At 38.7% G+C, this 14,676-nt stretch overlaps 2 protein-coding genes across 3 annotated transcripts in view; one reads left to right on the forward strand and one right to left on the reverse strand.

The window, feature by feature from the left end:
- Positions 1-14,676, forward strand: part of LOC111324275 (uncharacterized) — an 18,579-nt gene continuing 3,903 nt past the window's right edge. The window contains exons 1-13 of one of the 2 annotated variants that reach the window (XM_022927794.2): positions 1-180; positions 810-1,533; positions 2,519-2,660; positions 3,356-3,454; positions 3,651-3,749; positions 4,162-4,260; positions 5,987-6,061; positions 6,553-6,592; positions 7,470-7,571; positions 8,011-8,118; positions 11,891-12,001; positions 12,468-13,199; positions 14,286-14,347. In XM_022927794.2, coding sequence (XP_022783529.2) covers positions 2,535-2,660; positions 3,356-3,454; positions 3,651-3,749; positions 4,162-4,260; positions 5,987-6,061; positions 6,553-6,592; positions 7,470-7,571; positions 8,011-8,118; positions 11,891-12,001; positions 12,468-13,199; positions 14,286-14,347 — 1,653 coding nt within the window. In that variant the 5' untranslated portion in view covers positions 1-180; positions 810-1,533; positions 2,519-2,534. The remainder of the gene's footprint in view (positions 181-809; positions 1,534-2,518; positions 2,661-3,355; positions 3,455-3,650; positions 3,750-4,161; positions 4,261-5,986; positions 6,062-6,552; positions 6,593-7,469; positions 7,572-8,010; positions 8,119-11,890; positions 12,002-12,467; positions 13,200-14,285; positions 14,348-14,676) is intronic. The other variant, XM_022927793.2, reaches the window with a different exon arrangement.
- LOC111324865 (LINE-1 reverse transcriptase homolog) lies at positions 8,410-11,575 on the reverse strand. The gene has a single exon (XM_088739558.1). It carries the CDS (start codon positions 11,390-11,392, stop codon positions 8,411-8,413), a length of 2,982 nt encoding a protein of 993 aa, XP_088595684.1. The 5' UTR covers positions 11,393-11,575; the 3' UTR covers position 8,410.

Below are 14,676 nucleotides of genomic sequence, written 5' to 3' on the forward strand. Positions count from 1 at the left end.
CGTCGTCTAAGAGCAAAGGAAGTTCTAAACGATCGACGAGAACCAACCATGTGCTTCCGCTGCTTGTTTCCGGCCTTCTTGCAGCCTGAATATTTGTGATGGCATAACTCTTTCAAGGAAACTTTGTCCAGGAGACAGACGATCGCTTTAGGGATCAATTTGCGGAACACGTGCATCAGGGTAAGTAAGATTTTGTCGTGATTTCCAGGGCTGCTGACGAGAAGTTGTACGGAAAATTCTCGCTTCCGTGTTGTTCTTTTCCTTCTTATTGCTGGATGTTTATGTGGGTTACGAGCCATGTTTTGATTCACTACCCCGCTTTAAACTGTGCAATTTCGAAAGACAAGTAATTTGAATACCTGCCTAATTAATTTTAAAGGCGCGATTTTGCGAGTTCATCCTTCAAATTGAAGTTTCCTGAACCGGTAGTTTGTAGGTTATGTGGACGCGTTTGTATTTTTGCATAAATTAGATACTCCGGATGTGAGCCGTTGGATGGCGTGTGTTTGTCAATTTTTCCAGCCCTATTCCATAAGCTCAACGTTTGTATTCTTAAAACTCAAGATTGATATTTATTCTTAGAGATTTTAATACTTTTTAGTCCATTTCTGTGGTATTCTGCACACGGTTTGTTAACGTCGTGGACTTGTCAAGTTGTGTATTTACATGATCGGTCGTCTTCGATTTCAAATTTCGTCTCACTGATTACAAGCTGGCATGGTCTCAACAACGTAGTAACTTAACGCAATTAAAACCATTTTGCTAAACCTTTCAATTAATTTGAGAAATATCTATTGTTTTGTCATTAGATCAGTTGTAAAGTTTTGTTTTGCGTTGATGTGCGCTGTGTGTTCAACCTGCGGAATCAAGATGGCGGAATTGACTTCCGGACAACCAAGATTTACGCGTAGCAGGCCTTTCACGATCGTTTCGAATTTTTGCTATTTTCGTAGCATTTAGCCTTTTTCTTACATCAGCGAATCGGGGCAATTAAAATGTTTCCTTTTAGATGATGAAATATTGTCTTCTAAATTAGCTTGCTACAGAAATAATGTAAACTTTATACACACATGTGTACTTAAAGATTGTCGATCAGAGATTGGACTGTCAATAATTTTTTCGATTAGGAGCATGTTTTTGCTGCCTTTTTCTTGGACGAGTTCGCTGTGATATTTACTGATTGATGTTTTTCTTGCTCCAAAATTATACTCATTGAAACAGAAGTTGGTAAACATGCCACTGTGTACCACTGATGTTTGTCTTTTTCACAATTAAAATTGCAATATTGAAATTTAATTTACATGAAGTTGGTGTAAAATTGTAGAGGAGTGTTTAATGTGATATGTCATGCTTGTTTTATATCTCTTGCAAAGTTGTTGTGGAGAATTTACTTCATCAGTTGGACTTTCAATTTTAAGAAATCATGTGAGAATTAAAAATTTTTTTCCCTCAAACCTCCATTCTTGAGTCATTAATATCACAGAAAGATTGGAAACTCAAGGAGCAAGGAAGAGTCAGATTCCTCCATTGAAGGTCATGGAAAACTTTTAAATTTCCTTTTAAAATGTTCATATTTGTCAAGCAGAACACTCCTGGTAATTCATGAACATACCCTTAGCTACAATAACAGAGTGAGGTAAACCCAAATTAAGTGATTTTAAAAAAGTTGAAATGGTAAATTGGCCACCATAACGATTACAAAAGCTGACATTTCGAGTGTTAGCCCTTCGCTCCAACGAAGGGCTAACGCTTGAAACGTCAGCTTTTGTAATCGTTACGGTGGCCAATTTACCATTTCAACTTTGTTGATATATCCAAATTATTATTAATTTTACATTTTCCTTTGTTATAAAACAAATTATTGCTACCTATTCTTAAACAGGAAAGTTGGAATCAATCTGATAATGAATCATGATTTCAACCTGAAATCCATTAATTTTTAACATATTATAACATCGTTTCCACGCAACAGTGCAAATATTGCTTTTTAAGGAAACCATGTTAATAATCGTTCATTCATTCAAAAACTTCAAAAAGTGATAAAGATTGATTTCTACTGACATTGTTTGCTTTATATTGGGCAATGAGAATGATAAAATTTAAATACAAGCATCAAACCATTTCAAAATGCTTTAATGCAAAAATGGTGTTCGCATTTTACATGTGCATTGTCCATGTGACTCAGACCTGCAATGTATACAAATCAATCAGTTTGCACTCATCTGCAACTCTCAAATTACAAAGGATTTTATCAGCCTTATTAACCCCTTGATCCTTAACAGTGACTAGCATCCAATTTCCCCTTACATATCACCCCTGAATCTCTAAGTAATGAATTATTATAAGCTCTTGATTGTTCAACAAATTCTCCTTGTCAGCACCTTAAGAAATATACAAAGAACTGTATGGAGAATATGCATACCAATGTTAGGGTGTAAGAGATTGATAAACTTTTTTTGTGTTAAGAGAAAACAATGAAATTGCAATCTTTAAATTTAGGTTTCCCTTTCATCTACAGAATAATATTGATCATTATGAAGGAGAAGGAAAAGTCCTCGCTGGTAGACCTGGGAAAGCGGTTGCTAGAGGCATCTCGTAAAGGGCAAGCAGATGAAGTTAGTATGCTCATGGCATCTGGGGCTCCTTTTACTACAGACTGGGTATGGCATTGCTAATAAATTCTAATTTTGGTACTAAACAAGTCTATGTAGCAAAATTGATGGTTAGGTATTTTGATCAGCCTGCACTAAGAAGCTAGTCTCAGTAACAAGTTCTTTGGAAAATTCATGCAGAGACAAACATAGCTTAAACTGCAACTTGCCTTTGAAACTCAAACTTTTATTGAAATCTTTTGACAAGATACAGCTTCCAGAATGTTTGTATCCCCTCTTCAGTGCCGTGCTGTGTTATATAGAGAATGAGGAAGAGAATGGTCACCTTTCTGTGGAGGATGTTACTAGTCTAAAATTGTGCAGAGGAACTTCCTTTCAATAAAATATTTCCTTTCTGTAAGGTTTTGATGTTCTGTGTTATACAGAGAATGAAGAGAATGTTCACCTTCATGTGGAGGATTTTATTAGTTTAAAATTGTGCAGAGAATTCCTTTCAATGAAATCCATTTGATGAAATCTTTCTTTTCTTTGAGGTTTTACATTTTTTTCAAAGTTTTTCTCTGTCGAAAGAGATTTTTTCCTGTTGTCAATACAAAATACTTCCACCCTTCAATGAACAATGCACAGTCATAGCCTTATTTAGGCAGGCTTATGAAAATTTTTCTTACAACCAACAGCCTTTTTAAACAACTTTGTATGAAGTAAGGCTACATTTTGGTTAACAGTTTTGTTTCCCTTGTCAGCTTGGAACATCCCCATTACATTTAGCAGCACAGCATGGTCATAACCAGACAGCAGAAGTATTACTCCGAGCAGGGGTCAGTAGAGATGCTCGAACAAAGGTATGAATTTCATGATTCTCTGTTCATGTTTATTATAAAGTTGTATCACATTTTATTGTACAGAAAATAAGGAGATGATGAGATACATTTATATGTAATGCTGTTTTCTTAAATATCTGTAAGGTCGATGCAAATAAACCTGTAGTGAACTGGATTGTAAGCAAGTACAACATTTAAAGGAAATGTTATTTCTCAGGTTGACAGAACACCCTTACACATGGCGGCACAGCATGGTCATAAACAAGTAGTTGAACTTCTTATTTCTTCTGGAGCCTGCACAAACAATACTGATATGGTAAGTTGATGTGGTTTTTAAAGGAGTTTGAGTCACTTTGATCTTACAAAATAGCTGTTATAGTTTGGATCGTAAAGGTTCAAAATTCCTCAGACCAGTTTGATTACAATTAATGACTGTGTCAAATTACTGTGTAATAAAAACAATTAAATATGAAAAATTGGTATGGAAAATTAGATTTATCAAAGAAAATGTAAACGACCCCATACAGTATATACATTCATTTGGTGTTCTACAAATTTAGGTCTGGAAAATGCTTTATTCTGACAGTTGTAACTGATAACTAGGGATAATGAATTTTTTTTCACTGAAAAAAGGAGACAAGTTGGTTTTTATACAGTTGCTTGTTCACTGGACAGTTGTTTTTTTATTGTTATTTAAAGTATTATTTTATTATTACTTTTTAAATTAGTTAAACATGACACCTCTTCACTGGGCATGTGAACATAATCATGTTGAGATTGTCAAAATTTTGCTAAGAGCAGGAGCCAAGATTGATATCAAGAGCAAGGTAACTTATTATTAATGTTTTAGATATATCAACAAAGTTTAAATGGTAAATTGGCCATGGTAACGATTACAAAAGCTGACGTTTCAAGCGTTAGCCCTTCGTCGGAGCGAAGCGTCGATTATAATCAATGTTGTTTGTCAATAGTGATTGTTAATTTGTTTGTAAATCAAAATGTTTCTGGCTATTTTGAATGTACATCAAAGATGTTTCTGCATGATTATACCATCTTCATCTGCATTAATTAAGCTTAATGCTTAAGAAAAGGAGAACAAACAAGTAAGAAATTCTTTCAACTAATTAAATTCTAAATTGTGAGAATTACCTCCCTAATTTCTAATCCATGTGATGTCCATCTGGTTCTTCACCAAATAATCTTCCATAAGGCTAGTTATGAAAGTTTTAATCCTGAAAAAAAAAATATTGGGTTAATCTTAAAGCAAAGTTAACAAGGAGCTATAATTAACAATTGGTTCATGCTTTGGCATGCGCTATTGAGTTATGGAGCATGTGGGAAGTTTGAGAGCACGAAAAAAAGTGTAAGAGTTGCCTGAGGCAATAGCCGAGGGCAACTCTAGCTTCTTGAGTGCTCTCCAAACTTCCCACAAGCTCCATAACTAAATAGTGCACAACTAAAAGCATTCATGAACCAATTGTTTTATAACATAGCTGGTGGAATTGTGCAACAAATCCAACGCAAAAAACAGACAACAATATCAGAAGTGATTGTTTGCAGTAAGCAAAATATTAATCAAAATAGGAATTGGTTTTATTTCAAATTTTCTGTTGAAAGCTCGGGTTTTATTTTACTGCAGTTTAAATACAAAATTCTTTATTTTTTTGTCATTTGTTTGGTTTTACCAGTCTGTCTTTTTGTCAAAATTTGTTGCATTTCACCCTTGGACAGTGAAGCGAATCGTGACGGTGCTGATGCTGAGTCTCCTTTTCCATTGTTTTTCTCTTTTCTGCCTCATTTAAGAACTATAACCCAAGGGAAAAGGTTGGAAAATTGTCTTTGTTTTGGGACTGGTGGGCTGAGTCTCTGTTTGTAGCCATTATTGTTGCAAAATATATTATTTTTCCCCGCGCTAACATTATGGCCACTCACACGGAAAAAAAATTTTTTGGCAAAGCCAATTGTTCACGCTATCAGCGCACACTGTCGGTATTTTGAGCACACTTATGTATAATGAATTTGATTGCATGGCTCTGCTAGCTTTGTTATTATTATATTTGGTTTCACTTATTTAAAAACGATTCCACAGTTGCATAGCTTATTATAATTATAAAGAATGCAATAATTATCATGCTTAGCTTTGGCCATTTAATTTTTACACATTCACAAAAGCTTTGTTTATGTTGTTTCTCAAACACAGTTATGTAAAAGGAAATTGCTATCAAAAATAAGTTATTACCAAGAAATCCTAGAGTTGAAGATTAGTGCTGAGGAGAATGGGATAAATAAATATTTTTTTGTTGTCACTGACTAAAAAACTTTGTGTGAGGACGTTTCGGTTAACTTACCATAACCTTCTTCAGCAATAAAATGGCTACGAAAACAAATGAGTGCTTTAAGAATGGGATAGTTGTAATTACCTAACTCACTTTGTGCAGCAAATGTACTTAGTGTAAAATTTCACAGCCTAAGCCATTGATGTAGAGCATGTACCTGTAATTTGCATCTGTGGTGGATTCCTTACACTGTGCATTGGTACCTTATCATCTTCAGTTTGGTAAGACTTCAGTTGACATCGCCAGAGCTAAAGGCTATAGTGAGGTGTTGCAGGCTTTATCTTCAGATCAGGTTAGCTGCTGAAACATTTTGATCAAGTAATGGCAATTTAACCTTCACATGGACTGGAAAGCAACAGTTGTGACAGATTTTATGTATCTTCTTTTTTCATGCTTTTACATGAGTTATGTGCGTGTGCGTGTGTTGGTTGATCTTGCTGATCTTGCTGCCATCAGGATACCAGCATACACTGCATCTGTCTGGAAGATGGGTGCATATTTGTTTGTATGCCTTGAATGGCTGGGCACTCAATCCATGTGACCCATTGTTAGTCAAGTGCCTCATTTTCATCACTAAATGATGTGGACAGTATGCATTTATAAGGGACTTGTATTTCCAAAGCATTGTCTCTGCAAGCTAACAAAGTCATCCAGTGATACTGGTGATATTTAATGATATTACCTAGAAAAAGTTATGACTTGCTTTTCTCCAGCTACACCAACAATCATCATATTTCTTTGTGTTTGTTCTCTTAAGTAAATATTATGATTTCTCCTCCTTAGAATCAGGATTTGACATTACCAAAAACTCTTAAGAGACAAGGTAAGGGTGAACAATAAAAATGATTGCTTAAAATAATTTTCAGGGATTGGAAACACCATGTGCTATTTACAGTTACTGTAGGTATTTGTATCATACTTGGGAGTGTTAAACCATAAGATAAATCCCACAACTAAATGTGTCCTTTGTTGACTAACTCCACAATGAAAAAGTGTCTGATGAACAGGGTGGGAGCAGTTGTTTAAAGAGTGGTTGGCTTTAAACCAAGATTTAAAGTTGACATTTTTTATTTCTCAAAGCATAATAGGCCAACATTTTAAGGGGTTTTATTGTACTGTTTTTCAAAGCAAAACTGAAAGAAAAAATATAGGCAAAAGAACTGTCAATTAAGACTCCAAGACTCCATACAAGATTTGCCCTAAGGGTTGGTTGGAATACTCATTTCACTTGCCCATTTGTACAGCCCAATTTCTGATTTGTCCCAGCCCAGTACGTCATATTATCTGGTCTTCTACCATTAAGTAATACAATTTGTTGTATACCTAGACGTTCAATCAGCAAAATGAGCACTGTAATTCTTGGTCATGTGTCCCTGAACTAATTCAAATTTATCCCTACTGTGACACAATTGTACAGTTGCCCCCCAAGAGCATGTTTTTGCCATATGATTGTTTAAAGGAAAGTCTAAATAGATAACTATATAATCACGTAATGTATGGTCCACTGGGAAACTAGACTTAGTTTGTTTTGTTTTCCCTTGAGTCCTGATGTTTCCCTTGACTTTGACTTGGGAAACATCAGGACTCTTGGGAAGACAAAACTAACTGTTTCCCTCTGGACCAAATATTAAGTGTATAGTATATACCTGTGTAATGTATGTTTTCAAATTTGGATTCTTGCTACATGTAATGTTTTATAGCTGATCGCAATAACCTGACATTGAACTCAATGAAGAAGAGACAAAGGACAAAGAAGTTTCCAATGACAGCTGGATCTTGGACTGGTCCTGAGGGACCCATAGGTATATCAGTGACAATTACTTGTACCATGCCAAGTTAAGCCCCAAGATTTCATGATCACGATTGTTTGTAATAAAGTACCTGTAACATTGCTGTGTGCTTTAAAAGGGGAAGCTGAAAAATGCCTTTTACTACCAATCAAAATTCTCCTGGAGTGAGTTTTGCTTTTTAATTTTGATTGTTAACTAGGAGAAAAATTGTTAGGTTACAAGTCCTCTTTGTTTGAATGAACGTCACAGTATAGCACCTCTGGTTTCCATCTTGTATTGATTTCAAGGTTTTAGCACAGTATTGGTGGCTTACTTGTTACTTGTGAAGTGTAGCGAAAATATTTTTTTGGTATTTGGTTTAAATTTCTCCTAACCATTTCAAAATGCTGTCAAATAGACAGTCAGGTAAATTTAACTTGATTTTGATTTGCCATGTACAACTTCATCACAGAAAATGGAAACAAAGCACGCAGAAAGGCTACAACGCCAGGAACATCACCAAAGTCTGCTGTGGGTGGTGGAAGAAGAGTATCAGCTCCTCCTCAGTTCCCTAATGCAGGTGTTTATTGCTTTCAGTTTTAATGATAATATATTAAGTTTAAAGGTAAGAATACTTAACCTTGTTTTCTATCGGCAAATGGGCTGTGACCATTTAGGAAAAGCCGCATTTCCAGTTGTTCACTCAAGGATCACTTATCAAGAAATCTGCTTTTCAATGTTATTTTTTCATAACATACACTCCAATGTGTACTGAGTTTTTACCTCAGGACCTTGTGAATCAGGTAAAATGGTAGTTATTTAATGCATGTGAGACCACTGAATTTCTTAGTAAGATGTATATATATATTCCCTTAGCTCCGGTTGGAGCATAGGCCATTAACCACTTCCGTCCTCCATCGGGTTCTGTCCTGGGCAAATCTTCCTAAAGTGGCCCAAGTGTGGCCCCAGTTTCTCATTTGGGACTCTACACCTCTTCTCCAGGAGTTCCTGGGACGACCCCTCTTTCTCTTGCCCTGAGGGTTCCAACGTAGTGCCTGCCGGGTGATGTTGTTAGCCGGTTTCCTTAGGATGTGACCTATCCATCTCCACTTTCTCTTTGAGATCTGAGTTATGATTGGTTCCTCGCCTGCTAATTCCCACAGCATCTCGTTCGTTACCCTGTCAGTCCAACTGATTTTTAAAATTCGCCTAAGGCACTTATTGACGAAGGTCTGCAATTTCTGGGACGTTTGGTTAGTTGTTCTCCACGTTTCAGAGCCATAGAGGAGGACTGCTTTGACATTGGTGTTAAAAATTCTAAATTTGGTTCTCCGTGAGATGACATGGGAGGACCACACTTTCCTCAGCATATTGAAAGCTACTCTGGCTTTGTTTATCCTGACCTTGATATCTTCATCGGAACCTCCGTCAATGCTGACTACACTGCCTAGGTAGACAAAAGATGTTACTTCCTCCAAGATGGTATCCCTCACTTTAACTGGTCTGTTGTTGGTGCAGTTGACCTTCATAACCTTGGTCTTACTCACATTCGGATGCAGGCCTAACTTGATGGAATTAGCTGTTAGCCGTGCTGTTTTGTCCTGCATTTGTTGGTTGTTACTTGACACCAGGGCGATATCATCAGCAAACTCTAGATCTTCAAGTTGCTCCAATAAGTTCCACTGGATCCCATTTCGCTGTTCTCTAGTTGTTTCCTTCATGATCCAGTCCATAGCAAGTAGAAACAAAAACGGTGCCATCAAACAGCCCTGCTTGACCCCAGTGTTGACCGCGAAGCTATCTGACAATCCACTAGCATGAAGGACTCTGCAAGTCATCTTATCATAGGAATTTTTGATGATTCGAATGAATTTCCCTGGTATGCCATAGTGTCTCATAAGGCACCAAAGAACACTTCTATCGAGGCTATCAAAAGCCTTTTCAAAGTCGATGAAATTAACGTAAAGAGAAGTGTTCCATTCAATTGACTGCTCAATGATTATCCTAAGTGTGGCTATTTGGTCGATACAGGAATGGTCCTTCCTGAAGCCAGCCTGCTGATCTCTTAGTGTAGCATCCACAGCCCCCTGAAGACGAAGCAAGATAATTCTGTTCAGCACCTTGCCTGCCGTTGACATCAAGGATATACCTCTGTAATTCTTGCACTCCCGGCGGTCACCTTTCTTTGGCAGTTTTACAATGTAGCTCTCGTTCCAGTCCTGGGGCATCTCCTCCTCTTCCCATATCTTTCCAAGCAAGCCATAGAGGATATCTGCTGATAGGTCGGGGTCAGCTTTCAGGGACTCTGGAGGTATGTTATCTGGGCCAGCTGCTTTCCCTGACTTAAGCATCTTGATAGAGCGCACAATCTCTAATTTGGATGGCTTCCCGCAGTTCACATTCAGCTCAGCTGAAGCCTCCGGTATTATTGGAAGTTCTGGCGGGGGAGGACGATTGAGGAGATCATTGAAGTATTGTACCCACCGCTTAAGCTGCTCATCTTCCCTAGTCAAGATATTACCTTCTTTGTCCTTTACTTGGCTGCTAGTCTGTTGAAATTTACCCGCCAACTTCCTGGTGGTATCATAGAGGTCCCTCATATTGCCATGTGCTGCAGCCTCTTCTGCCTTCGTCGCTAGGGTATCATAATATTCCCTTTTATCTTGTTTGATCTTACGCTTTACTTCACTGTTTGCTGCCTCATACCTCTTGTGTGCCTCTGCCTTTTCTCTCCTTGTCCTGCTTCTGTTGTACTCTTCCTTCAGATGTTTTCTTTTGCTGATAGACCCCATGGTTCCTGGTGTAATCCATTCCTTGTGCTCAGCTGTCTTAGTCCCTAATACTTCTACACATGTTCTGTTAATACTCTCTTTGATGTCACTCCATTCATCCTCTATATTCAGATCTTGTAGGGGCTGAAATCTGTTAGACAACGACAACCGGAAGCTCTGTACTGTATCACTATCCATGAGGTAGTGCACATTGTACTTTATCCTTGGATTTCGTGGTTGATAGTTACGCTTCAGCTTTAATCTGACTCTGGCAACTAGGAGGTGATGGTCTGATGCAGCGTCTGCACCTCTCTTGACGCGTGTATCCAATAAAGATCGCCTGAACTTCTGTGAGATGCATATATGGTCTATTTGATTTTCTGTTACGTGGTCAGGCGATACCCATGTTGCCTTGTGTGCTGTTTTGTGCGGGAACAAGCTTCCTCCGATGACAAGGTTGCAGTCTGCGCAAAAGTCTGCGAAACGTTCACCATTTTCATTTATTGTCCCCAGACCATGTTTACCCATAATCTGCTCGTATCCTCTGTTATTCTCTCCTATCTTTGCGTTAAAGTCACCCATTATCATTACAAGATCTCTTTCCTTCGCTTTGTCAACTATTTCAGTAAGCACACCATAGAAATCATCCTTGTCCTCCTTAGTTGAATCATTTGTTGGAGCATAGCACTGGATAATATGTGCGGTTATCTTCTTATGTTTGGTCCTGAACCTGGCAGTGATAATTCTAGAATTTATAGGTTCCCATGAGATCATGGCTCTACGAGATTCTGATGTTAACATGAATGCGACACCCTCAGTGTGTGGTGCTCCGTCGTCCTGATGGCCTGAATATATGATAGTTGTGCCATCTGCCAGTTTCATCTCTCCTGATGAGGTCCAGCGTGTTTCGCTCAGTCCGAGGATTGATAACTTGTACCTCTTCATCTCATGCGCTATGATGGTAGCACGGCCTGGTTGGAACATAGTTCTCACGTTCCACGTGCCTAATAGGGATGCTGACTTAGGAGAAAGAAGAGCAATCGGCTGTGTAGGATCCTGACGGCTTTCCCTACGCTGCGTCATATGCTGTCTGTGTGACGACCCCCTATTCCCCAAGTCGATGGTTAAGTTAAAATTGATCAATGATTCTGTAATCCGTTACATCCACTGCACGGGGGATTAGCCTATGCAGCTTCACCAGAGCCCTGTTAGCCAGCATTACCTGTTTCCACCTCTCACGACGAGGACGTAGGGTTGGACTTTGAGAGGCAGTAAGATGTATGGTGTCATAAAATGTTCTGTAATTTTTAAGTGCACCAATTTTAAACTTGTGAAGATACATGTATGTTATGTGCTTCTGATATTTGACTGACTGTGAAGTTTTCAACACAGTATATTAAATTTTGTATTTGTCTTACATACATTAGCATATCCAAAAGAACAATGAATGAGAATTAAGACTATGGTAGTTTGAAAATTTTTAATTACTGGAAAAATGTTGAAAACAGCATGTGCACAGGATGCAAATGTAGTGGAAGCATGTGAGTTGAATTGTGATTAATTTGAAAACTTTTTCCCTAGGTTCTCCATCTCTACGCAGTCCAACTGAAAATTCCATTGCCTCTCTGGTATCAGCTGCAGCCATTGTAAAAGCAAAATCAGAGAGTGAAGGAGAGGGCCAAATGTCAACAGGTAGGTGGTTTATTATAGCCATGGCTAAAACGATATGATGCCATGTAGTCACTTTTACAGTCAGTAAGTTTGCTGTGTAATCTTTGCAGGATTGCTTTAAATTTGTTTTTAAGTCAGCTGGAAATAGCAAAAAAGATTCAAGAGATATAATTTCTCTGTTGAGAACTGTAGTAGCTTTTCCTCTTTCTACTCTCCAGGCGTTTTCTTAATAACATTGCCATGTTCATCCAGATTTACCATTCTAGGTAAATGTAGTAGTTGTACAGTTACAGAATGATGTGATCTCAGAATCATGGTGTGGCAGCAAGCTTAGTCCAGTTTTTCTCAACAAAAACGTTTGCCTTTCAGTTGTAGTCTGGACATTAATTATTTTTAAGTGGTACTTTTGTTCATTTCAATTATCTTGTGCATTGCACGTGGCATATGTGCAGTGGTAGCGTGAGCTCTTGTTTTTACTTTCTCGCAGTTCTGTCTGATGGTAAGAGCACCTCCAATACCTCCAAACCACAAGACTCTAGTGTGCTTGACACGTTGGCCACACTTGCCACTGCCACCTTAAGCCACAGTACATCTGCGACTTCCACGACACCACCACAGCAAGTAACAGCTGTGGCTGGTAAACCCCTCGGTATTACACCCCTTACCCTCCCACCAACAACACCAACCTTCGCCACCCCATTGACACCATCAAGTCTTTTTCCAATGCCGTCTCCCCTCGCAGCACTCTCCGCTCTGTCTTCATTATCATCACCAGCACAAACATCTCCCCTGCCGCTGTCTTTCACGATGCCAATGATGACCACTCAGCAGGTTGCATCAACTGGGGCGCAGCTGATGCCCCTGGTTCAGAGTGGCGCACCCTTCTTCTCCAGTGCAGCAGGCGTGTCTCTTCAACAAGGAGGGGCATCTGTGACAACTGCTGGGGATGTGCATGTACCTTTATCGACAAGCAGCGCTAGTGGTGCAGATTCAGTGGTGAAGACGGTAACACTTGGCACCGCAAGTTCGCAGTCCCTTAATACTTCTGCACAAGCTATTCTACCCCAATCCATCATGGCCCCTTTCCAAATTCCTGGTGGGTCAGGTCAGACACAGCTGCAAACACAGCTTGCCCTGAGCCAGATGCTCGCCCCAATGCAAGGAGTTCAGCCTTCAGTTATGTTGGAGCTGAATGCATCAGCTACAAAGGATGGAATTGGTGAGTTGCTCACGTGGCTTTCCTTTAGTTGCGTCGCCATCTTTGACTCGCTCTCTCTGCGACATTCTGAATTGCATTCATCAGAAGGGAATTTACGAAAGTGTCGAAAGTAATCCAACGTTGCTTTGCGTCAGCTTTGCTTCGCTCTCTCTGCGACATGCTGAATTGCATTCATCAGAAGGGAATTTACGAAAGTGTCGAAAGTAATCCAACGTTGCTTTGCGTCGGCTTTGCTTCGCTGGGTGATTAGTCCAAACAAATTGCGCTACTTACTCGACCAATCAGATACAATAACCACTTAATCGCTCGCGTTTTCACGCGCTTCAGTTTGTTTGTTTTGACTTAGAATTCTGATTGGCTCCTTGCTATAACTCCTTCGTTCTGACTGCCTATTGCGATACCTTTGGTTTTGGTTTATGGTACCAAATCGAAATACGCTTTAAGTTGAGAAGGATAGAAAATCGTCAAAATGAGGATTCAAAACCAACGAAGAACAAGAGGGGCGAGAGTGGGGAAGTATTTATGAAAAAACCATTGCTTAGGTCCTTAAGCCTTGAAAATCGTTACATCAGTATGTATATTCACCATATACACCTAATTGCAATAAGGTTGTTTTAGAAAAAAGCAAAAAGCAAAAAGCCAAATAGGAATTAATTAGCCATGTGATTTACATTTGCGTATTTTAATAATTTAATAATTATTTAAGAAGTCATTCACCATAACAAGACATAATTCTGTATTTCCGCGATTAGAATGACTCCAAGAAACTGAAGCGTGTGTGTTGTGAATGTTGCAAGCAATGATAATTAAATGCTAATTAATTCCTATTTGGCTTTTGGCTTTTTTCTGACAACCTTATTGCAATTAGGTGTATATGTTCTTTGAACAATCTTTTGGTCATGACAAGGGAAATCAACAGCCAATGTTCTTATGACTCAGATGTTGGTTTCTCTTTTGTTAGGGGTTGAAGGTTCAAATGATACTCCTTGAGTGTATTCATTTTCGAGATGATCATCTAAAAAAAAGGGCTTTGCGTTTATAGTGAACGGTTGCATTTTTGTTGAATAAAACTTTTTTGTCACTTAGCTCAAGTAAAAGTCGACCAAAACCAAGCTGCAGAATTGTTAAAAAGTCAGAACCAGTCACAGGTGAGTGTTCACGATACAAGTTTGCTTTAATAGTAAATGAAAGCGATGCTGTTAAGGCGTGTACTGCACAGAAAGGAACCGACAGTGTTTATTTCAACACTGGATGGCCAATTGCTATTTATAGATTAACTCACTCTCCCGCAGATAAACAACTGGATTGCGATTTATTTATCCAGATAACGTCTCGGTTGAAAATGCAATGTACCGTTAAATAACCAGGGTCTGACCTGCGATATTTTCTGCCCGAGGGATAGACGAAGAAAGTGTTTGTTGATAGATGGGATAAGCCCAGCTGTTTGTCTTCGGAGGTCGCATTTTCAAATTCTTAT

The sequence above is a fragment of the Stylophora pistillata genome, chromosome 1 (genome assembly GCF_964205215.1).
Source record: "Stylophora pistillata chromosome 1, jaStyPist1.2, whole genome shotgun sequence".
Lineage (NCBI taxonomy): Eukaryota > Metazoa > Cnidaria > Anthozoa > Scleractinia > Pocilloporidae > Stylophora > Stylophora pistillata.

What these genes read in the sequence shown, in the direction of transcription:
- LOC111324865 (XM_088739558.1), bottom strand. Translation starts at nt 11,392, where the DNA reads ATGACGCAGCGTAGGGAAAGCCGTCAGGATCCTACACAGCCGATTGCT.